This window comes from Manacus vitellinus, unplaced genomic scaffold (genome assembly GCF_001715985.3).
Source record: "Manacus vitellinus isolate BGI_N305 unplaced genomic scaffold, ASM171598v3 scaffold_2_pilon, whole genome shotgun sequence".
Lineage (NCBI taxonomy): Eukaryota > Metazoa > Chordata > Aves > Passeriformes > Pipridae > Manacus > Manacus vitellinus.
In genome coordinates, this window is record NW_021940208.1 from 3,495,952 (window position 1) to 3,519,296 (window position 23,345).

At 39.2% G+C, this 23,345-nt stretch overlaps 1 protein-coding gene across 8 annotated transcripts in view; it reads left to right on the top strand.

The window, feature by feature from the left end:
- Window positions 1-22,973, top strand: part of DLG2 (discs large MAGUK scaffold protein 2) — a 999,038-nt gene extending 976,065 nt beyond the window's left edge. For 7 of the 8 annotated variants that reach the window (XM_025894987.2, XM_018071060.1, XM_018071062.1 and 4 more), the window contains 6 exons: window positions 8,911-8,961; window positions 9,715-9,816; window positions 10,774-10,946; window positions 11,657-11,766; window positions 16,020-16,111; window positions 17,677-22,973. In XM_025894987.2, coding sequence (XP_025750772.1) covers window positions 8,911-8,961; window positions 9,715-9,816; window positions 10,774-10,946; window positions 11,657-11,766; window positions 16,020-16,111; window positions 17,677-17,783 — 635 coding nt within the window. In that variant the 3' untranslated portion in view covers window positions 17,784-22,973. Of the gene's footprint in view, window positions 1-106; window positions 149-8,910; window positions 8,962-9,714; window positions 9,817-10,773; window positions 10,947-11,656; window positions 11,767-16,019; window positions 16,112-17,676 lie in introns of all 8 variants that reach the window. The other variant, XM_018071067.2, reaches the window with a different exon arrangement.
- Window positions 22,974-23,345: the final 372 nt, after the last annotated feature.

Here is a 23,345-nt window from a genome sequence, read left to right on the forward strand (position 1 = left end):
TTCCTCTCTGCATAACTACCTTTGCATGACTGTGGCAGTTCTTTTAAGTTTCTGCTGTGCTGTGGTGCTTGGTTATGTTCTTTAATTTGCTGTACTGTTCTTGCAGAACATGTTTCTTCTAATGCCAGCGATAGTGAAAGTAGCTACAGTAAGTTACTGCTTTCATTAGAGTCCTTTTACTTTGCATTGCTTGTTCTGTTTGTTTCTTTTATTTTGTTTCTCTCCTTGCTACTCTTTTGTTAATGTTAAAAAGATGGAGCAAATGGCTTGGAATTCAAATTTATAACCATATCTTGAGTACAAAGCTGTAAAAGAAAACTAGCAACTGTTATAAGAGAAGGGAGAAAGGTTGTTATTTGTGATGCATTCTGGGATGTAAAACTAAACCTGGCTTTGGGTAGCATATGAAAGTCAGGATTATTTAGTTTAGTGACAAAGGTCTACTTCAGTGGGGAGGGGGAATTTTCTTGTTGATCTTTTAAGAGTAAAATTATTCCATAGCTGTAATCAAATCTGCAAAAGGCACCCACTTTACAAGGTCACAATTTTCACTTGCATTTCTGCATGCCTGTATGAAGGGCTAAGAAGTAGTCCCAGAATTTTCATTGAGCCTGTAGTTTTGACAGTACAGATTTCATAATGCATACTGGAGTCTTAAAAAAACAGTAAGATAGACTTTCACTGCTTAGGCACTGCCACTGAATGTCACTGATACCCTGTAGGTGGACATCCCAACCCTGCAACCTGGTTTGATTGGATTTACAGACTCCACAGGATCATATAACCAAGAAGTAGATCGTATGTTCTTGGTAATTCTTCGTAATGCCCATAAATTTAACCAGTATAGCTATTTTTCTGGAAGTTCTGAAAAGCAGAAAAAAACCAAGTCATTAAATAAATTACAAGAAATGTAATAAAAGGTAACTAAAATGACAGATTGCTTGCAAAATCACCCAGTTGTTTCATTTTTTCAAGCCATTTGCTTAACAAATCAAGTTTTCCACCAGTCACTCAGCACTTGTGCCAAGCACCCACATACATTCAGGTAATCAACGGTATCATACATAATATTTACTAGTCTTGATATAAGGCATAGCAGTTGAGCTCTATTGATAAACACTGGTTTGTTTCAGTAAAACAGCTAACAGTATACTGTTCAGAAATGGTAAATTAGTTTGTATTCTCTTGTATTGCAAAGGTTTCCTTGGAAAGCAATTGCCAGAGTCACAAGAAAACAGTAGACACTCTTGAATTGCCAAGATCCAATTCTAAACCATTTTATTTTTAATGTATCCTCTACTTAGGAGGAGAGGAGGATTTTATGTTTGAAATATAAGATGCTCTTTCCCGACTGACTTTACAATCAGGAATGAGTCAAAAGGTTAAATTTTCAAAAGTTTGCATGAGTCAAACCTCATCCAGGTCTGTAAATTTCAGGGTGAGCTCAGGGTAAAAGCCCAGAGGATAATCTAGGCTAATGAACTGTCCCAAACAGCAGACTTAATCAGAGAGCCCAGTTGCAGCCAATTATTTTGGGCATGTCCGCAAAACCTAGTTGCCAAATTTCATCATAAGATATGACAGGTAGCCAGTTCTTCACTGGATGTGTAATAACTTAAAACAAAGTGTACGTTTTCAGGTGCAAGAAAGGTACTAGAAATGGTTTGGGAAAGTTAGCTGGGACATAGAAGGAAAAGTAGTGTTGGAGTAACAACTACCCATGGCAGTCACTCTCCTTCTAGAGTGGTTTGTACCTGGACAAGATCCTGTCTCACTCCAGCAGCAGCCAGTTTAAATTCTGCTGGCTGGATCTCCCCACACACTACTGGTATGTCCAACAACTGCTGCCTGGTGGAGACAGATATGCCATTTAGAAGCAGAGGAAGCCAATCAGATTATGCCAAGTGAAAGTGGCATAACAATAAAAATGAAGGACCTGGTGCCCAAAGGGCCTGATTTTATTTGCTAAGGATTCATGGGTGTGTGCCACCTTGCAAAGTTGTTCTTTACTGTGATGTGGTGTCACCTGGAGGAGAATCTGTGTGTTCAAGGTGAGGCACTACAAGTTTGTTTCATGAGGACACCATGTGTGTTCACTTGCAAACTCATCTAGCCCTCAGTCTGTGCACTGGTGAAATGAGAGGAGAAAAAAAGTGAAGATGGAAAATTCATGGGAAGCATAGAAATAGAAAACTGGAGGAATCAAGGGGGTTGCATGATTTTGTGAGCCTGCCCCCATGCCCCTTTTCTATTCTGTTTCTCCAGCAAATGAGCAAGAGGAAAGAGGTTGCCTGCACCACTGCTTTCTGAACTGTGGGAAGTTGGGGTAGAGTGGCTGGAAAGGTGCCTGGCAGAAAAGGACTTAAGAGGGTGCTGGTCAACAGTGGCTCAATATGAGCCCGCAGCGTGCCCAGGTGGCCAAGAAGGCCAGTGGCATCCTGGCATATATCAGCAATAGTGTGGCCAGCAGGACAAGGGGAAGTGATTGTCCCCCAGCACTCAGCACTAGTGAGGCCACACCTCAGATCCTGTGTTCTGCTACAGGCCCCTTGCTCTGAGAAAGACACTGACATGCTGGAGCATGTCCACAGAAGGGCAGTGAAGCTGGAGAAGGGTTTGGGGCACAAATGTTATGAGTAGCATCCGAAAAGAGGTTGTAGTAAAGTGAAGCCAGTCTCTTCTCCAAAGTAACAAGCAACAGGAAGAGGAAATGGCCTCAAGTTGCACCAGGAAAGGTTTAGATTGGATAGTAGACAAAATTTCTCTACTGAAAGGGTTATTGAACATTGGAGTAGGATGCCCATGGACGTGGTTAAGTCACCATCTCTAGAGGGATTTAAAAGATGTGCTCAGGGTCAGGGTTTAGTGGGGCTTGGCAAAGTTAGACTTGTCCTTTCCAACCTAAATAATTCTATGGTTCTATGAAATCAGCAATTCACACCTTGGCCAGCTCAAAGAAAAAGTGTATTGGTAAGAAATGACTGGTAACTGCTGGGTGTTTTCCTGCAGACCTTCATATTTGTCTTTGTAAAAACAGACCGGATGGAATCCAGAGAGAGGTGTTCTGCATTTTTTCTAGTGGATCTCTGGCAATTGTTTTAACATTTCTCTAACTTTTGCTTCTCATGGTGAGCACTTAGTGAAAAGTAGCTAGTGTCAAAACCTATACTACTTGATCATTCCTAGAACCATTCCAAACCAGGAATGTTAAAGGCTTCTAGAGATATCCAGGCTGTGACCTGGACAGTGATTAATAGGGGGGTCACAAATCAACTGGGTTTTTTCTAGGAGATATTTTCGTGCGTTCATAGTTTTTTAGAAAAATATATTGCTTAAAAATTTGACTATTTGGCTAAAGGATTGCTTTTGTCTCTAGGGTTAAAAAAACATTTTTGACAGAAGTCAGATATTTTTTATTTTGTAATAATAATATTATTGAAAGTCCTCTTATGTGGTTTCAAGAGAAAATTCTTTGTCCCCTTCTTAGCAACAAGGCTGTTGCAGAAAGTAAACCAGATTTCTTCTGCCAGTGCCCTCAACACTGGGTTGTTGTGAACAAAAGAGTTGGAGCCAACAGTGTGATTTTCTTTAGCCCAACAGATAACCATGAGCTCCATTAGCTTCAGGGGGAACTGCAGAAACATTTGAAAGTAGAATCTGACCCTTTATAAATAAAAAAGTATTTTTGAGCCAGGAACAAATGCTGGCTTATCTTAAAGAGACTGAGTTCCCACACAGTTGCTGCTGAATCACAGGGCCATGCTATTATGAAGTCTATAACTGTGTTAGTTTATTTGTTCCTGTTCTCAAAAGTAAAACCAAGTTTGAAGAGTGGTATATGAAGTTCTGGTCTATCAGGAAGTTTTACTTTTTGTTATAAGGACACATACAGCCAATTTTTACTTATCCCTGAACCAGTTAATCAAGCCATGATTAAAAGTTTATTTTGAGCTCTGCAACTCAAAATTTTGTGATTTCTTTTTCAAATCAAGCTTATAAGGACACATTTTTTACCTTGGGCTCATCAGTTTTTATTTTGCAAGACTTATTTTCATAATGGCCATGAATTTCAAGTTTCTCTCCTGCAGATGTTTCTCTCCTCTTACACTTAGGTCAGTAAAGGTTCTTACAGCTGTCATCAAAATTACATGCACATTACTGCATCTGTTTAGCCTAATTGTATAACTGGCTGTGATTGCACCAATTACCTAGAGAGGCAATACATAACTAAAAGTCAAAAATAACAAAAAGTGTTAGAAACAAAAATTTTTACTCTCTGTCAGCAAATCAGCAAGTCAATCTTCTGATGAGATCTGAAGACTCAGAACAAGGTTGAAGTAGTCCTGATTATTATGCTAGGCTACTGATTAACAAGGACACTTATATTGGCTTCCCAGAATTATGAAGTTATTCAAGTATACTCAAATTGGCACAAGTATTGAAATCTCATTTTATACCCACAAAGCTATATTGATCTTAAACATATAGTGCCCATAGATGACTTTTCAGTCATAAGTTCATTCTCAGACTATGATGATCTTTTTTGTATATTGGATTTCCAGCCTTTCATAGCTATCAATATATTTCCAAAAATCTTGTTTACTCATATAAACAGAGGTACAGGAAAGGGATTTTGAACCAAATAGAGGCTGGGGTATTGACTGTCCAGTGCAGATGAAACAGAGCAAGAAATTGATTTCTCCAAGATCTTGCAAGTACAATTCAGGTAATTCAGACATTAGCCCAAAATCTAAATGAATAGTGACAGAAAAGTAAGCCTTCTTTGATTTTAGATCCAGCTGAGCAACAAAATTCAGGCAAGAGCTCAAAAATTAAATTAATTTGTCTCATCTACAAGTATTTTGTATGTGTATTGATGGTAACCACCACCATTAGTCCATAAATTTTAATGAACCCAAAAATTCTCTTTGATTTTTCTAAAATCATAAATAATGTCTTACTGGCTTCACTAGTACTACTTTTCTGTTAGTCACCTCCTTAGATCCCTTTACAGAGTTTTTCATTTGCAGACATTATTAGGATGCCAAAACCCCTGGATTCCCACTAGATGAGGTACTTGATGAGGAAGGGCATTTGTTCACAGAGTGGCTGCACCATGGTAGCTCACAGCAGCTCTCCTAGGCCATTACCCAAATGATGTATGCAGTAACACCAGCACTGTTGAAGCTCTGGATGCTGTGCCAAGACAATAGGAAATGGGGCCTTTTTATGGGTTACATGAAACTGGGCTACACTGAAACTGATTTTGAGTCTTTCACAGACTCTCTGGCATCTTATCAGAAAGGAAAAACAGAGGCCCTTTCAGGTATACCCATCTGAAACCCTATAAAATCCCTTGAAAAACTTGAAATTAGTAGTCCTTGTGAAACTTACCTTCTTGTTCAGGACCTCTCTGCCCATTTCATAGAGGCTATAAGTTATAACAAACTCCAGGTTATTCTTCTCTTCCCAAGCATGAGAAATCACCAACAGGCAAACCAAGAACAAAGGGAAGCAGGGAGTGGTCCTTGGAAAGTGAAAGCCCTCTAATAATTTAACTCATAAATATATTACATTTAGGAAAGTTTCCTTTTTCTTTCTTCTCTTTTCTTAATTTTTTTCTTTTCTTCTCCTTTTTGACTTGATGGCATTTTACTGAAAGCAAAGGATCCTGCCAAAATCCTATAGAAAGGTCTTTTGCTTTTTCCTCTTTGTGTTTTATGTGTTAAATGTCACAAAGATTTCCTAGACCAATACAGCTAACCTGTGCTAATTAAGCCATTAATGTGGGTGGTAAATGAAGCTTAGGCAAATGATAAATAAGAGCCTGTGTCCTGATGGATTTCATATTGTGTCTCACACCTCAAAGCCATCACAAGGTTATAGCAACCCGATTATTGATTGACTCTAGAGCTCTTCACTATGCTTAATACTTTATGGACTGATTCAAAACTATAAAGTACTGACTGAGTAGAGATCATTAAAAAATGCTATCTGGTACAGCTAAAATGCATAGTAGCCTCTGAGGACCTACAGGGTTTTTTCTGGACAGTACTTGGCAGCATTTTATTCACTTACGAATTTGAGCTCCTGAGTCCTTTTCCCGGAAAAGGAAGAATAGCGGAAACAGTACAGCTTTCCCCCATACTTGCACTCCATGTTGAGTCTGGAACTTGGGACTGAAGAGGCTTACCTCAGGAAGATGTCTGTCTTTAAGTCCCTGTGTATCACAGTCAGCCTCAAAATTTCTCCTTACTTGATGCAACCCTTCCCAATGGCTTAAACTTCAGCACACTTTGAGCGGGCTGAAGAATTTTTCTTTGCTTTCAATATGGTCACAACTTTATGAGATTTCTGTAAAACAACAGGCTCGTTTCTCTCCCTACTGATAGTGTGGATGTGCCAACAACTTTAACATGTAGACGTGTCTGCCAGAGACTGGGCAAAAGAGAAGGTAAAATCTGTGCTGGCTTATCAGTGCTGGTTATAAAGCTGTGCCAAAGCCAAATATTAGTTTACAGTTTAAAAAAAATAAAATTTTGAACAGTAGTGTCAGAACGATTGTCTATTTTCCTTCAGTTGCTGTTAACAGTGTCACTCCAATGAGATTCTGCTATTTAAATGTAGGTGTCTGCATCTGACATGTTTTTATGGGACAATGGAGACAAACACAGCCTTCTGACTTTTTCTCTCATCACACAGTAGACATCTAAAACAGGTCAGATGACTCATGTCTTAGAATAGGCCCTTTCCTATTTGTAGGTAGCCACTGGCTCCAAAGAGTACCTAAGGACTAGCTCAGACACAAGCACTCATGCCTCATGTTGCTGAAATTAGCTGAAATATCCATTAAAACAAGTCTTTTAAACTTTAGGATTGTATTCATACAAACAGGCTCCCCTCCACACAACTGGTCCATAATGGCTTCATCACCCACCCCAAGATTGACTTTCTCAGGCTGTCAGAAAATATAGCCTTGGCTCCTGTGGGATGGAGGGAAGGCAACGCAGGAGCACCCTCATCAAACCTGGAGAGTGAATCATTTAATCTCCAGTGGAATGGGACATCCTGACTTTTATATCACCCCTAAAATTTCCAGAGAAACTTAAGGGAAATAATACATCCGATGCATGAAAACTAGTGTAACAATAATCATATTATTTTAACTATACAAAAACCCAAAGTTAAGTGATTACAATATCAAACATATGCAAATACAGAAGAAAATCCATTATTCACACTACTCATGTTATGTGACCTTTTCCTCAAAAGCTGTCTAATCTCTTCCTTTTATTAAAAATTATGTTCTCTCCTTTGCTACTTCAGCACCATTGCTGGGCTGGAGTTTGTCCTATGTCAACTGTCAGTTTTCCCTCTCTCCTAACACATCAGTACAGTTTTTTCTTTGATTTTCTAATTATTGTCCTAAATTACAACATTATTTTTACTTTTACTTTCTTACACATTTGTCACAGCTGCCTAGGTAATACACCACAAAAATGATATCCATCAATATATTAGACTCATGATGTGGGAGTCAGCTTAAGATTAAACCGCAAAAAGTTTTATACCTTCTTGGGAGCTAGGCATTGCATCCACCACAAAGCTTTTTAATATAGTTAGTGGAGCCTCAATAGTGACTCAGACAGCAGTCAGACTACTTCAGTGTGAGGTGTACCCACCTCTAGACCCTACATGTGTTTCCATCAGGCATCAGGTAGTGCTGTTCCCCTGTATGTGCACACTTTGGTCTGGCAGGAATAATGTAACACAGGCTCATGTGCATCCAAGCAGATGAAATGAGGGCAACCCTGTCTATTTTACAAAGCACTGGTGTACATTATGATACTTTTTCTTCTGTAATATCTAAATTAGTTGCAAAATCCTATCTGTGGATCTCCTCCAAGACAAACCCTGAACTGAGTAAAAGTAAAATCATCGTTTTAAACTTTGCTAAGTCTAAATCATATTTAGAACCTACCAGAACCCTCAAGTATATGGCAGTGACCCAGAAAAAGAAATGTGCAGGAATTATTCATGCATTAGGTGAAGAATCCTCTTCCCTCTCCTCCTGCACTCTCTTTCAAGAACTGCACACCTGCACCCAAATTGTAGCCCATGTAATGTCATTTGTTTCTCATGGCAAATTTACCTGCTTTAGTTCCCTAAACATCACCAGAGGAAACAGCACTGTCCTAACAGGGGGAGAGGGAGGATAAGCATGTAAAATATGATGCTGTGAGACCTTCTCTGAAGGTATTCAAAACCTGCCTAGACATGATCCTGTACAACCTGTTCTAGCTGAACCTTCTTTAGCAGGGGCGATTGGACTAGGTGATCTCCAGATGTCCATTTCAACTCCAACCATTCTTTGAGTCTGTGATTTGTATTCAGGGAAGGGAGAAGTGTCAGAAAATAGCTTGTAGCTTGATGTTAGACTGTGGATGAACTAAACTGTAGAGGCTATGCACAGAAGAACAGTCAACCAAAATGTATTTATGTTTATACATATGGATAAAAAGTGTTCCATCTAGGTAGCCTTTGGATTTGCTCTACAGCAACATGTTAGAGCCTTAACAATAAGACAAGAGAAAGAATTGCATCTTAAATTTCTGCACTATCCTTGTAAACAGCCTTGCTATCAAATCAATAAATAAAGCCTTGTTGCCCATCATTGAAAAAGCCCAATTTCAGTAAAGAGAATTGAAAGACTTGGAAGGGGAGGGAGGGGAAGGAAAAAATCTTTCTCTACATCTGGAAGTTATGATGGGCTTTGGAATGGTTCAGGTGAAAGGCTTATCAGAGAGACGTGTCTGTCTCAGTCTGTCTCCATGTGAAGCATTTTATCAAGCTTAAGTACTCCATGTATTTCTTGTCAGCTTCAATCTCTCCTCTTTCTTTTCTCATCAGGAGGCCAAGAAGACTGCATCCTTTCTTATGAACCAGTCACAAGACAGGAAAGTAAGTTTCATCTGCTTTTCTACCACTGTTCCTTATATATTTCATTTCACAGTTTTGGGGCCAGTAGAGCAGTAAGCCTTGCTGTGCCAGTCACAGATTCTCTGTGGCTTCTTTTTCTTGGACACTCAGCCTATCGCATATGAAAAAAATTATATAAGGATCTTCCTTGAAAGCTCCCACTTCCTAGCATTCCCAGGACTCTCTCCAGTATGCTCTCATGGGCTTTACTAATACATACGTTAATCAATCTACAAAATATTGATGCAGATTTTCTAGATTTACTGTAATATTGTTATATGGAAGGTCTTTGTTATTTTGCTTTTCATGATATGTGCCACTACCCAGTGTAGATGAACCCATGGGAAGGCAACTGAAACTGGGAGTGCACTCACCCAATTTAATGGGGAATGCACTCATATAACTACAGGAGAAAGAAAGGCTACAACAACCTTTCCATGCCTCATGGAAGAGTCCATCTGCAAGTATTTGGGAGTGGCCTTCTTGAGCGATAGCAAATATATATGCTTCCACGTAATCATTTGACCTTGCACATGGATCATCACAGAGCTCTGCAATGGTACTAGTTCCATTTCCTTATTCATGTCAATAAATAAAATATTCATCAATAAAATGTGCACCTAAGTTTTTACTTCATATATGAAAACAAAAACTATGGTTAGTGCATATTTGGGTAAATTTATTTATTATTTACCAGTAAGATCATCAAAATGTGCCTTTCTTTTTGTTGTTCAGTTAATTACACCAGGCCGGTTATTATTCTGGGTCCTATGAAAGATCGGATCAACGATGATTTGATATCTGAATTCCCTGATAAGTTTGGATCATGTGTACCACGTAAGTATGATTTTACTCCTAGTTCTGCAGCTGAGTGAACTGTATCCCTTGGTGCTACACATTAAATAAATTTCTGTGAAAACAGTATGCATAAACCATATGTAGTTGAGTTTCTCAAAGGTCATTTTTCCATCACACAGAAAAGGGGAAAGGAACAAATAAATAAAATTTAAAAAAAGGTTGTGAAGGTCTGGAAAACATTTCTCAAAAGAATTGTCTCAAAAACTCTAGGGCTTTTTTAAACAAGGAACTTTCTAGTCACTAACTCAGTTTAGTAATCAATCCATCTATGGTTTCTTAAATAAGATATGTTTGAAATACTGGTAAAATGTAAAATGGTTCAGCTCAATTGCACAGCATCCACCTATAAAATACGGAATAATCTGTGAATTATGTGAGATCTAGACTGTTGAATTTGAAAGCAATGTTAGACCCTGAATTAAACAGAGTATTTATAACTTGAATCATTAGAGCTCGCTATCTATTTCAGGCCCTGATTGCAGTTATACTTCATTTTAAACTGTTGTCTCTGCAAATATGTTACCTTAAAACTGCTAGAGGTGAGAACCAAATCAGGCCTATAAATAAGGCTAAATTGATTAGATTACGATTCATTTTATCGTCATGATAACATTAGATTTACAATCTGGAATGCATTTTATATATGAGGGGTTTTTGTGTTCCTGATGAAAAAAAGTGGAATTCTGGTAAACCCTAATTTTATTTTAGCCTGTATTGACTGGAGGTAAACATTAGAAGGTATTACTACACAAAGACAGCTTTATTGTCATGACTCCATTGAAAACAATCTGTAGTAGCCAAAGTCTACTCTCAGATGTGGAGTGCCTCCCCTTAGAGCAGATCCAGCATTGCCCACTGAGCAAGCCTTCATTGCTGCATTTTTTGCATTAAATGTTTTTACAGACTTTTTTATCTTCCATCTTTTGTTTCATGCAGATACCACACGGCCAAAGCGTGACTATGAAGTGGATGGGAGAGATTATCATTTTGTCATTTCAAGAGAACAAATGGAAAAAGATATCCAAGAGCACAAATTTATAGAAGCTGGGCAGTACAATGATAATTTATATGGAACTAGTGTCCAGTCTGTGAGATTTGTGGCAGAAAGGGTAGGTTGACACTAGTTTTATTGCCTATACAATATGATCTGCTTTGTTTCCATATTGTGTCTCAGATATGATTCTCTGGCAAAAATAGAAAATATCTGCAAAATGGCATCCTAATATTTATAGGCTTTATAATGACTCCACAAGCGGAGTCTCTGCTTTGAATTACATCATCCTTGACACTTCCTGTACTTGGATGTAGTGCCATGGATTCAGGATTCTAATACAGTGCCTCAAGTACAGCCCAAAACAGCCTTTTCTCTTCCTTCTGTAAGACAGGTAGATAAACTTAACTCACTTTCATAGAGGCAGAAGAACAAACCACAGAAAGACTACATTATTTGTCTCCGGTAACATGGAGAGTCTTTGACATAAACAAGAACTTATTTGACCAGTAAGAACATAGACATCATATTAACCTTTATGAATTGATTTTCCTTATCTCAAGAAAATCCTCCTGCCCCTACGAATTTCCTCCCAGGAAAAAATAAAACCCAAGTTTGTTTCCATATTGTCAGTGTATATTTTGTATTAGCACCAAAGTAAAGGAAAGAACATAAAGTAGTGGAACACATGCCCTGGGCTTCCCCCTTCCCTGGTGTGCCAGTAATGGCCCTGTTCCAGGGCACTGCATTGCAGAATTGCTTCCTATCTTTTGGCTGATCTGCAGGAAACTCTGCAAAAATAAACACATCCTCATCTGCTTCCAACAGGGCAAGCACTGTATACTTGATGTGTCAGGAAATGCTATCAAACGACTACAAGTTGCACAACTCTATCCCATCGCTATCTTCATTAAGCCTAAATCATGGGAGCCTCTGATGTGAGTATAAACTTCTTCAAGCATTTTGTTTTTCAGGGTACAACCTCAAGTGGCACCACACAGGTCTTGAGTCTACATTTTTCCTGTTCTCTATAATGAGTAATAATGAGGGAAAGTGGGAACAGTGTAGACTTGTCCTCACAGCCTGTCGTCCACTATTGTCCATTGTTCAAAGCCAGAACTCCCTTTGAACCTTTCAGACTGGGACATGTGGGCTTACATGTTGGACCATGAAGCACTCCCTGCCAGTGCTCGATATACTTGCTCCAACCTGTGCAACAAGTCCACCAAGGACTCGAGTAGCATGGCTTATCCCATCCAGCCTCGGGTGTTCCTGGGGTGTAGAGTCTGGTCAAGGGCACAAACCAGAAGGTTAAACCTGTGCAAGGTTTGAGGTGTGTGCTTCTTCATAAAAGCCCTTCATTTGCCTGAAGGTCTATAAGAGGATAGGCAAGGAGCCGTGGGACTGGAGAGGGGCAAATGTAACACTCAAAAGAATGAAAGAAAAGGTACCAACTTCATGCTGTCAAGGCTCACCAAGGTGACATGAACTTTGGAGGATAAGATTGAAACTCAATATAAGATCAGTAAGATAAAATTCAGCACAAAGGGGAGAAAATTAAATGCAGGAGTACAAATGGAATAATTAAGCTGTACACTGCAGAAAAGCATCTGGCAGTTGGGGTGGATTACACAGGAATTTGAATTGGATGGCTAACGGTTGCAAAAAAGGAAACCGCCACTGTAGGCTATATTCATATCAGTGTTGTGTAAGGACACAATAGACAGCTATTTTGTTTTACTGGGGATGGATGAGGCCTCAGCTGTAGTGCTGGCCTGGTTCTTGGTTCCATCCTGCTCGTGGAGGAGGAATGAGCATTATCTAGTGTAACAAAGAGAAGGCTGAGGAGGAAATATGGAATTGATCCTCATACTGATTAAAGCTTAGGACAAAAAACATTGTTATCAAGTTGTTTTCCATGTACACTCAAGGTAAGGCAAGAGCTATCAGCTTACTTTGCTGTGATAGGAGTGAAATTTTGACCTCTGCGCCTTCCCCTCGCCCAAGGCTCTGCAAAGGCCAGGTAATGCCATACGTATGTGTTTCACAGGTAAAATGTAGGCACCCACCCTCCTGTTACAGATCTGTGTCTAGTAATGGTAACTCTGTGCTCACAGACATTGGTCACAGAGCTGGAGAATGCCAAAACAACCCATCCCATGAATGTGCATTCTCCCTGGCCCTGCCTTTTGGCAATGAGGTTGTTGAATGTCCAGTCACATTACAGGAAATGATGCACAGGATGTGGTACTTATGTAGCCCCATCCTGACCAAAAGCCATCTTGGACTGGATGACTTCCTGACATTTCTTCGAGCCCTGCAATTCAATTGTATTCTGATTTTGATCCTGTACAGAAGAAGGGTTGTCTGATAGCCTACCTTCTACATTGGTTGTTTTAACATAGATTTTAATGTACAGTTTTTGCATTCATAAAACATTTCCATTATTTTTTTAATTCTAGCACTGCCTCTGGAAGGATTAAAAAAAAACAAAGTAAATAAAAGAGGCCCTTACTCTGAAAACTACATCAGGCAGAACCAGAAAAGTGGCAATAACATAAAGGCTTCATTGATTTAATGTTAGAACAGCAAATCATTGAACAGATTGACTGAATGGTGTTATGAAGATGCAAAATATTATGACAATCATCCTGTTGTTGAACCAAAGCAATAGGCAATAAAACAAATGTGTTGTTCAAGAAACAACTGGATGTGGCACTTAGTGCTATGGTCTAGTTGACAAGGTGGTGATAAATCAAAGGTTGGACTTGATGGTCTTGTAGGTCTTTTCTTGTTCATACAAATAAGTTGAAAGTTACTGTAGTAGCAAAGTCAAAACATAAAGGACAAAAAAATTCTAATCACAAGATGCAGAGAAACAATAAGAAAAGGTTTATTCTTTCAGCAAAATTATCACATAAAGTTGTAGTCTAACTCATTTATGCATATGCTCTTTTGCACCCATCTGACAGTGGAAGCAAGAAGAGTGAAGGGAACATAAATTAAGCTTGCCCTTCACTTGAAATTTGGTTATTCCAGGTTTTCTGGAAATACCCTACTAACACAACCACAGTGATGGAAGACTATAAGGGGTTATTGGATGTAAAAGCAATCAGAACACATGGCCATTGGTGTAAAAATACTGCTCCATCACCCCTTCCTCCCTCCCTCCCTTCCTTCCTTCCTCCCTTCCTCTCTCCCTACCTCTACACAATTCCACCTGGTTTACTCCCAAAGGCATCCTTGTTGGTACCCTTCAATCAGGCTCTCTCTCTAGAGGAAGTACGACAGTGTCGAGATCAGGGTGATGAGAAATAGAAGCAAGAAAAAGCCTGCCTGGGTGAGCTTTTCACTGGGAGACGAGGAAGACCATGGAAAATATGCCTGGAGGATTATTTTGAATTCACAAGCTGTGCAGGTCCCCAACTAGGAAATAAAAAAAAATAAAAGGAACTGCAGTATGACAGCACTTTCAATTCATCATGAAAAATAGTTATCAGGGTCCTCCCTTTTCTTCTGAAGGCACAGGATGGGCAGAGGCATGAATACAACTAGCACAGTTTTATACTCCAGGCAAATCTATAACCTGAATGTGTAAGGCAAATTTGTACCTATTTCAAAATAATTCCTATTATAAACATTTGTTTGTATTTTCATTTGTATTATCTCTTCTGCTAATTCAAAGATCCTGAGGAAGACTTCTCTGAAATTTACCAGAAATAGATCTGGAAGGAGGAGGTTGTTAGCACTACAATATTATCTGAGTGTCCTTAAGATGAAAATGTTAAGTTTGGCTAAGAATTTGCAATGGTATGTCCCACTTCAAGACAGAGTTTTGGTTCAGTCACCTAAAGAGATGTTCAAGTAGGTGTAGCTGATAAGTCCACCTGAGCTCAATTAGATAGCAATCTTTCCACTCAATAGAAAAAGTAGTATTACAAATTTAGCAGGACAACACACAGATTGGCAAATGCTAAACCTATCTATATAACCTAAAATTGCTGTCATACATTTTTTAAGAAATCTTTCTTACCTTCATTTTATAAACCTGCTTTCTCCATTGCTTTAGTACTTCTGGAGAGATTGTTCTAAGCAGTGTTCCCAGCTATATGCTTAGTTATATAGGTAGGCAGCAGTAAGCCATTTCTAGAAACACATTTTTGCATCCTAGACATCTTCCAGGATGTTTTTCAGAAGCCAGGTGGGAGTTAGTTGTAGCAAGTTCATACTGTTGTACCCTTTGTAGATCATTTTTTTATGCACCGTAATGCACATAATTTCCTACGTGCATCACCCATGTCATATTGTATGCAGTCCATTACCACATAATCATATGATTCAGTACAAGGCATTAAGTCAGATTTATGTAGAACACAAGATGCTCCTTTCTCTTGCTTTCCTAGTTGCCTCAGAAAATTTTCATCACATTTCAAGAAAAATTAATCCATGCTGTGAAAAAATGCTAGAATGGGCAAACTCTACTTATTATTGGCAATTACTTTGGACATCTGCAGGCATATAAGTGTAAGGCTGTGAATAAGTACAAGCTTCATCACTGAAAGTATATAGTGGTATTAAAAGATGAGCATGTACAGGCAAGACAACTCATTTCTTAAAGTTATTAAATAATGCTTCTGTTGAAACAGAAATGCTCCAGCATATAACAAAACACTAAGAAAATCAGAATGTAACTGGCTGTTTATGTTTTTACATTATTGGTACCCAATAAGCAGTCTGTACAACATTATTCAGCTGTGGCAGCCAGCTGGATGTGGGAGATAGAGAAGTTTCTGAAGGAGCTTCAGCTCTGGAGGCAGAAGTACTGAGTGCTCAGACTCCTGGATGTGCTGGATACCAAACTTACCTATAGGTTCTTGATGTCTCAAGTCTATCTCGGTTAGTGGTTACCAGATTCAGGCCTTATATTTTGTTTGGCAATGTAAAGTATTGAACTCAAGACAAAAATTTACTGGAGAAATATGAAATGGAAAGTAGTTTGAAAAAGTAGTTTTGTGCTACATAAGAATGAAATTAAATTGAAAACACGAAACTGTCTCTGAAATGATGGAAGAATTTTACTGTTTGACTCTTGTATCAATCTCAATCCATCTGTGATTCAGTTGAACATGTCTTTTGGAAAGCTGTTCTGCCAAGAATCCAAATTTTTTTATTACTTCCTTTGTGTTTCTAGGGAAATGAATAAACGTCTTACAGAGGAGCAAGCGAAGAAAACCTATGATCGAGCAATTAAATTAGAACAAGAATTTGGAGAATATTTCACAGGTATGTTTTTATTAATGCCATTTTTTCCCCAAGATATAGTCTTTTATTGCAAAACAACTTGATCAGGTCTGTCTCTGGGCTAGAGTACCTATCAGTGTAGTGTGCCCAGAGTAAGGACTTCTGGTTTGAGACTATTGTCTCCTTGAAATTCTAGAGCAGTTGAGGCATTCAACTTCTCAAAGGTTTGATGTCCTAAAGGAATATCTATGCCAAGGCCAATTGTATGATGTTTGAGAAGGCGAAATGCTGTGTCCTGCACTTAGGTCACAACAGCCCCATGCCTCATTACAGGCTTGGGGCAGAGTTTCTGGAAAGCTGCCCAGAAGAAAAGGACCAAGGAGTGCTGAGTTAGCAGTGTGCCCAGGTGGCCAAGATGGTCAAGGGCCAGTACAGGCAATAGTGTGGCCAGCAGGACCAGGGCAGTCATCATTCTCCTATACTGGGCACTGGTGAGGCTGCACCTTGAATCCTGCGTTCAGTTTTGGGTCCCTCACTATAAGAAAGACATTGAGGTCCTGGAACATGTCCAGAGAAGGCAGTGGAGCTGGTGAAGAGTCTGGGGCACAAGTCTGATGAAGAGTGGCTGATGGAGCTGGGGGTGTTTAGCCTGGAGAAAAGGAGGCTCATGGGGGACCTTCTCACTCTCTACAACTACTTGAAAGAAGGGTGTAGCAAGGGCATCGGCTTCTCCCAGATAACAAGTGACAAGGATGAGGAAATGGCCCCAAGTTGTACCAGAGGAGGTTTAGATTACCTATTAGAAAAAAAAATCACAGGAAAGGTTGTAAAACGTCGGAAAAGACTGTCCAGGGAAGTGGTGGAGTGACCATCCCTGGTGTCTAAAAAGCATGTGACAGTGGCACTTGAGGACATGGTTTAGTGGTGAACATCATGGTGGGTTGCTAGGTTGACAGTTGTGTTTAATGATCTTAAATGTCTTTTCCAACTTTCACAATTCTATGATTCTATGAATTTGATTCCATCCCTGACACAAAACTGCTTTTAATGAAGTCAGAAAAAATGTTGCATAATTGCATTTGTACAGACCAGAGAAATCCTCACTAGTTCAAGACAAGAGCTCAAGCTATGGATCATAGGAGGGAAAGAGAAGGGCACTTTCTCCCTGACCTGAAAAAAAGCAAGGTTTAGGACCTGCTCTTTTAAGACCTGCATTTCCTTTGAGCAGGTTTAGAAAGCTCCTCCTCAGGGGACTGGTATTTGTGGATAACCATTAGTAGCTTCTAAATCAATTGAAATGTAAGTCTTGACTTACAACAGTGGAAAGCTACCATGCTGCCCTGCCCTAGGACAGAACTGCTAGTTCTCTGAATTAACCTGGCTCAGTCTTCCCAGTACAAGCAGTGGGATGGGTCTCTGTCATGGGCAGGTGCCATTGGTTTGAACTTAGTTGCCGTTTACAGGGGTATGACTTTTCCATAATCAACATCCCAGTATGCCAGTTCCTTCTCATTCTGTCAGTATCTATGAATGTGCTGAAAATCTGCTGACACTGGATGCTGTATCTATCAATTAAAAGAAGTATTGATATGTTTTCTCTACTGCAGCTATTGTCCAAGGAGATAGCTTAGAAGATATATATAATCAATGCAAACTTGTAATTGAAGAACAATCTGGGCCTTTCATCTGGATTCCTTCAAAGGAAAAATTATAAATTAGCCACTGCACCTCTGATTACGACGGGAGAATATTTAGAAGAAAACTATAATATACTATTTGGAGGCTTTCCTGTTTTTGTTGCATTTATGTTCTTTGCAGTCAATGTGAATTTTGATGAATGTACAACACAAAGTGTTTGAAGCCATGAAGGACACTGATGGGTCAAAGGGTAGGAACAAAAAGACTTCTACCATATAAAGCAAATCTGTTGTGTGCTCAGAGCACCAGTTGTAGGTATAAACTTTTGACACAGAGACCCTCTGTCAAGGGGAGCTAGCCACCTCCTGTGCCCATGCGGACATTTCGATCGATTTTGATGGCTGAGCTCAGTGTTTTGATTGCTTTAAAGAGAAGTTCCCAGCTCTTGAACCTCATATAGGGCTTGATCCTGCAAGGCGCTCAGCACTCGACCCCAATTCCTACACATGAGTAGCCTATTGACTTGGAGGCACTTGCGATCCTTCCCTCTCTGTTCAGTTCCATCAATTCCAGTAGGACTATTCATGTGCTCAAAGCTAAGCACAGGCTTAAGAATTTTGCTAGATCAGGGCCACACGCACCTTGCAAAATCAAGCTCAGAGTACTTGGTCCACTTCTTACTGAGGTCACTGTTAGGACTCTCTGTGACTTGACTGGGAGGTGGGTCCTATTCTAAGCTTGTCATTGCATATTTGTAGTTGGTACACCTCGACTTTGGTAACTATGCACATCTTTTGATTTCTGAAACCAAGTCAAGCATTTCTTTTTTCCCCTTTGAAAACACTATTACATCAGAAACTAATAACAATATGGTTTATTTTAATGATGTTTGGGTGTGGGAGAGGATGGAAGCATTTCACATCACACACACGTGCACACAAATACATTCCCATGTGGACACACACATATGAGGATTCACAGCACCTATGTTGACAAGGAGGGATACAACTGGGAAAAGCTTTAAAATTTTTGATTGTCTATTTTATCATTTATATTGATAGAAGGCACTTAAAGATGGAATAATTTATAAAAATAAAAATATATTGATGTATAGAAACTAATTTCTATAGGTAAAAATGTTTTTGTGAAGATATTTTGTAAAGATTAATTAATTGAAAGATTAAATATTTACACCCTTGTGCGACTGTAAAATGTAAAGAGGACCATCAAGTTGCATTATCCCTTTTCCATAACAGATTCTCTATTGTTAATTATGAGCAAGATAATTCCTTAAATTGTAGTTGTCATTTTGTTTTTCCTTCAATTTAATCCTCTTCCTTGCCTCTATTTAATCATGATGAACTCCTGTGGAAAGATCTCTTTAACTGACTGACCTGTAGGACTTTTCTGAACACAAAAGGATAATGCATCTTTAAATTGAAATGGGCAACTATTCAGAAGCAAAATGTCAATGCTCAAATTTGGTTAATAATGTCTCTCTTGGGAGGGAGGCACCCTTCACCCCCAAATGTTTTATGATTCTTCCTGTTTCTTTCAAGGAAATAACAAAAGTATTTGATCTTTCCTCTCTTTGCAGGCAGGTCACCAACTAACCTATATCTTCATTCATTTCACAGTCAACAAGGGTCTTAAAAGCAAAAACTGAGGCAATGGAGTTTGTGAGGGATTTGGGGAAAGTCTGTGGAATTGCAGTTTGGGGTGCATGGAAAAGGAGAAGAGATATTTCTTTCTTGTTTCACACTGCCCTTCCTCTGTATACTGATGCCATTCTTCACTCTGACTCACAAGGGGACAACTGCAAAAATGCTATGACAGTAAACTGAATTGCCTTTGCTGCTGCTGGACCATGTTCTCTGTAAAACCCACACTCCTGCCTGCTGCACTGCAGGAGTGCAATGCCTATAGCTGGTGGCTACAGTTTTAAGGGCAAATGCTAAATAGACTCCTCTGTTACTTGTCTATTTGAAGCTTACATTTCTACACCCTGTCGAGCTGACAGGTATACCCAGCCAACTTCCGCAGACAGCGTGACGAGCTGGATGTTTGCAAAAGCCACCAGCAGTGACAGGGTTAAAAATACGGGCATTTTAGTGGCCCTGAGGGGGCCTCCTAAGCTTACTGCCCAACTATGGTAACTTTGAGAAGTTCACACTTCTTTAACTACTATTTTTCTTGCCTGGTCAGCGCAGATTTCTAAACAAGGGTTTCAGTTAAGTCTCCAGAAGAGCTTTGTAATCAGAAGGGCTAGAAACATTTTTTTATTTTTTTTTTTACAAAATATAAGTTAATGAATGCTTTGATTTTGGATAATTCTGCAGAAATCCACAGAGTGACCCCAGATCTTTGGAAGCCATGAATTTTTCCATGCTGGCAAAGTACTATTGCCCCAGGTTGGGAAATAGCCCATCAGACCTGAAAAACCAAGTATCCTAAAGCAGGAACTTCATTCTAATTTTCAGCTCTGTTTTAAGCAATCAATCACATCTGCTTCTTTGTTTCTTAGTTCAGCATGCAGCCTTTTATGGTACTATCCTACTAGTAACTGTTTTGCTTTGTCATGTGCTGTGCTTTAAGGTGAACAGTAACACTACGGCTGAGTACAATCAATTTTTCCATCAGTCCTTGGTTACTGTAGTAACATTATTTATTTTTCCCTGTCTGTTGTTCGTGCTTCCAATTTAGAGTTGACATTGCACTTCTTTTTTTTTTTTTAAATAAAACATATATTTAAAAACAAATTGTCACGAGAAGCAGTGAGAGGTCTTATTTCCCTTAGGACTTGTACTCCCATTTGTTTTGTGCGTTGACGTTTTGCGTTCCATGTTTCAGCATCCGCAGAGCTGCAGTCCATTTTTGCATTGCAGCTGTTCAGATCATACTGGGTGGTAGTGGGAGGAGGAAGAGAAACATAAGACTCATGCAAAATTACATCTGGTGCAAAAAAAAAAAAAAAAGTCCAAACTCACAACCCATAGCAATTGGCACCTGAGTCCATATTGGTGCTAACACAGCTTAGCATAATCAAATTCCCTTTCTGTCCATGTAAAAGACTTAGGAGTGTCTAAACATGAGACAAATGCAGATGCTGGACCCTTTAGGAAAAGTGCCAGATCACACCCCTGGTGCTATATCTCATGTTCTGGCACAGTGTGTAGCACCATAGGGTCCCAGCAGAATCAAAATTATCACCGCTTTTTGTCCACCCATGAATGATCATGATGACATCTTGCTAGCTTTTTGCAGATGTGCAATATTACAACCTAATTATTTTTCCTTGCCACAAAAAAAAAAAAAAAATCTTCCATGCACTGACTCATTGAGAGCTTGCTAACAGGGCTCAGCGAAACAGCACTTTTCACTGGTCTTAGGGTCTGAGCATCAACCAGTGAAAGAGCCTCTTTCTTGCTTAATCCCCCTTCCTGCAGAGGTGCCCTGTCCATGCTAGCGCTTTGTAATTTCTTTGGTAGTTAAGGCTGTTTCTAGATCAATATTCTGTGATGTAATTGTGTTTGTAGCTAGCATGGTTTGATGCTCTGGTGTGGATAGGGTCCTAGGAACCTGTGAAAATCAAGGATAAAAATCTCTCCATTGCACTGAAATGTCAAATCCTCATCCTGGAGAGTAGTGTGGAACCTGAGCGAATAACCACTAGGAGCCAGCAACAGTGTCCTAGGTATACAACATCCCCCTACCTATTTACATTAATTTTCTACAGAGAAATTTTTGGTATTACTCCTTCACTGTTACTTGCTCAGTCAAATTTTATTAATTTTTTTCTTTTCTTATTTTTTTTTCAAATTGTATACCTGACCAGAGGGCTCAGTGAGTGACAACACAGGAGGATATTTGTAGGAAAAATAGAGTTCATGAAAAAAGTCTCAAGCTTCTTTTTCAGCTGCAGTTTTAAAGCCATAATATCTGCTGTGTTCACAGAAAGTGGTCTTTTATCCTTCACAGCTTTTAATCTCAGTATTTTCCCTCTTGAATATTCTGTCTGCCATGTTATGTATGCAGTTCTCTGTGTACTGCATTCAAGTGCTCAAGCCAAGCCTTGGTGAAATAAACTTTTTTTCCTATTCCATTAAAAATCAGACATCTTGTCAATTAGTTCAGAAATAAAAATGAGGTCATCATTATATTATAAAAAAAAAGGCTCCCATTCTTGGGCACAAATCAACATCAAAGCTAGCAGCAAATAATATCTAAAATCTATACAGGATATAGCTAGCCTGCAGCAGCTGGTGTAAATCACAGTCACTCCTCTAATTTCAGTGGAGTCCATCCCATTTATACCACCTGAGGTTAAACAGCTATCCTCCTCATTACACTGATTTTTTTTTTAGCATTACTGTAAAACACCAAGGCCACCTGATTAAACAGCAGCTCATCACTTTCCTCATTATTTACTGCTTATTTTACTGTAGCACCCAAAGGGCCAAGTCGTGGACCAAGATCCTTTTGAGGTAGGTGCTGTGAAATTGCTGAACAAAAAGCCCATGCAGAAGGATTTGCAGAATGCTGCAGCCCCACTGACATCTTACCAAGAGCAATAGGAACCACCACCTCACTGGCCCTTTTGAGACTCCGTCTTTAAGGTGAAGAGCATGAGAGATGATCCATCATCTCTCATACCACATTAGCAGCTTACAGCCCTGACCTATGACCCAGGCAACTTTCCCTGATGTAACAGTGTTTCTGGGCACGAGTGGTAGCCAGCATCCCAGGCAAGATTTTTTTGGGGGAAAAAAAGCATTAAAAAAAGGAAAAAAAAAAAAAGGAGAAAAGGCAACACTGTTGGCTCTTAGTGGGATAGCAACCTTTTAATTTCTGGATTTGTGCTCCTAAATTTGAATTGGCCAGTTTGAATTTCTGAGTGTAGCAGCCTGTACTCACCAAGCTGCTCTATCTGGCACGCTGGCCAGCGCGCATCTCTTTAGCAGGATGTTTCTCAGTCTAGCTGTAGTGTGGGGTACTCAGAATCTGAACTGGAGTTTACAAAACACCCTGTCCAGCTTACACTCCTGTTATATGTAAATACTCTGTGCATCCATTCCATTTGTGTAAAGAATAAAGCACACACAATTATAAAAACTGAGCTGTATATTTCATACTAGCTGTGTCCTTGCTTATTTATTCCGGTCCAAGCTCTCAGCTGTGGTTCAGTTGTAAATGCTTGATAGAGTGTTTATAAATATGTCATGAATTTTATTATAAAATATTAATATTAAAGCATTTTTACACTTTATAGCAAATGGATTCTTCACAAGGCATAATTTGTCTTTTTTCCTTGAAGTAGAATAGTAAAAGAGAAATATTATGCTTTTACTATGTCTTGAGACACTATGAGATCTATCATACAAGACAGACACAAGTCTGGAATTAGGATGGTGGTTTCAAAAATTACTGAAAATATGGTAACTTTTTTCTTTCTTGCAGTACTTTTTTTTCCTTCTGACTTCACATTGGTGTGGAATTTGCCACCAAGAAGATTCACTCTGGTGAAGTACAACCACTTTCTCCTTACCACACTTCTGCTGTGCATTGGGTATCATCAGCATCTTAGTGAATAATTATCAGAATTTTTTTCATAATTAAATCACTGTTCTATGTTTACGAC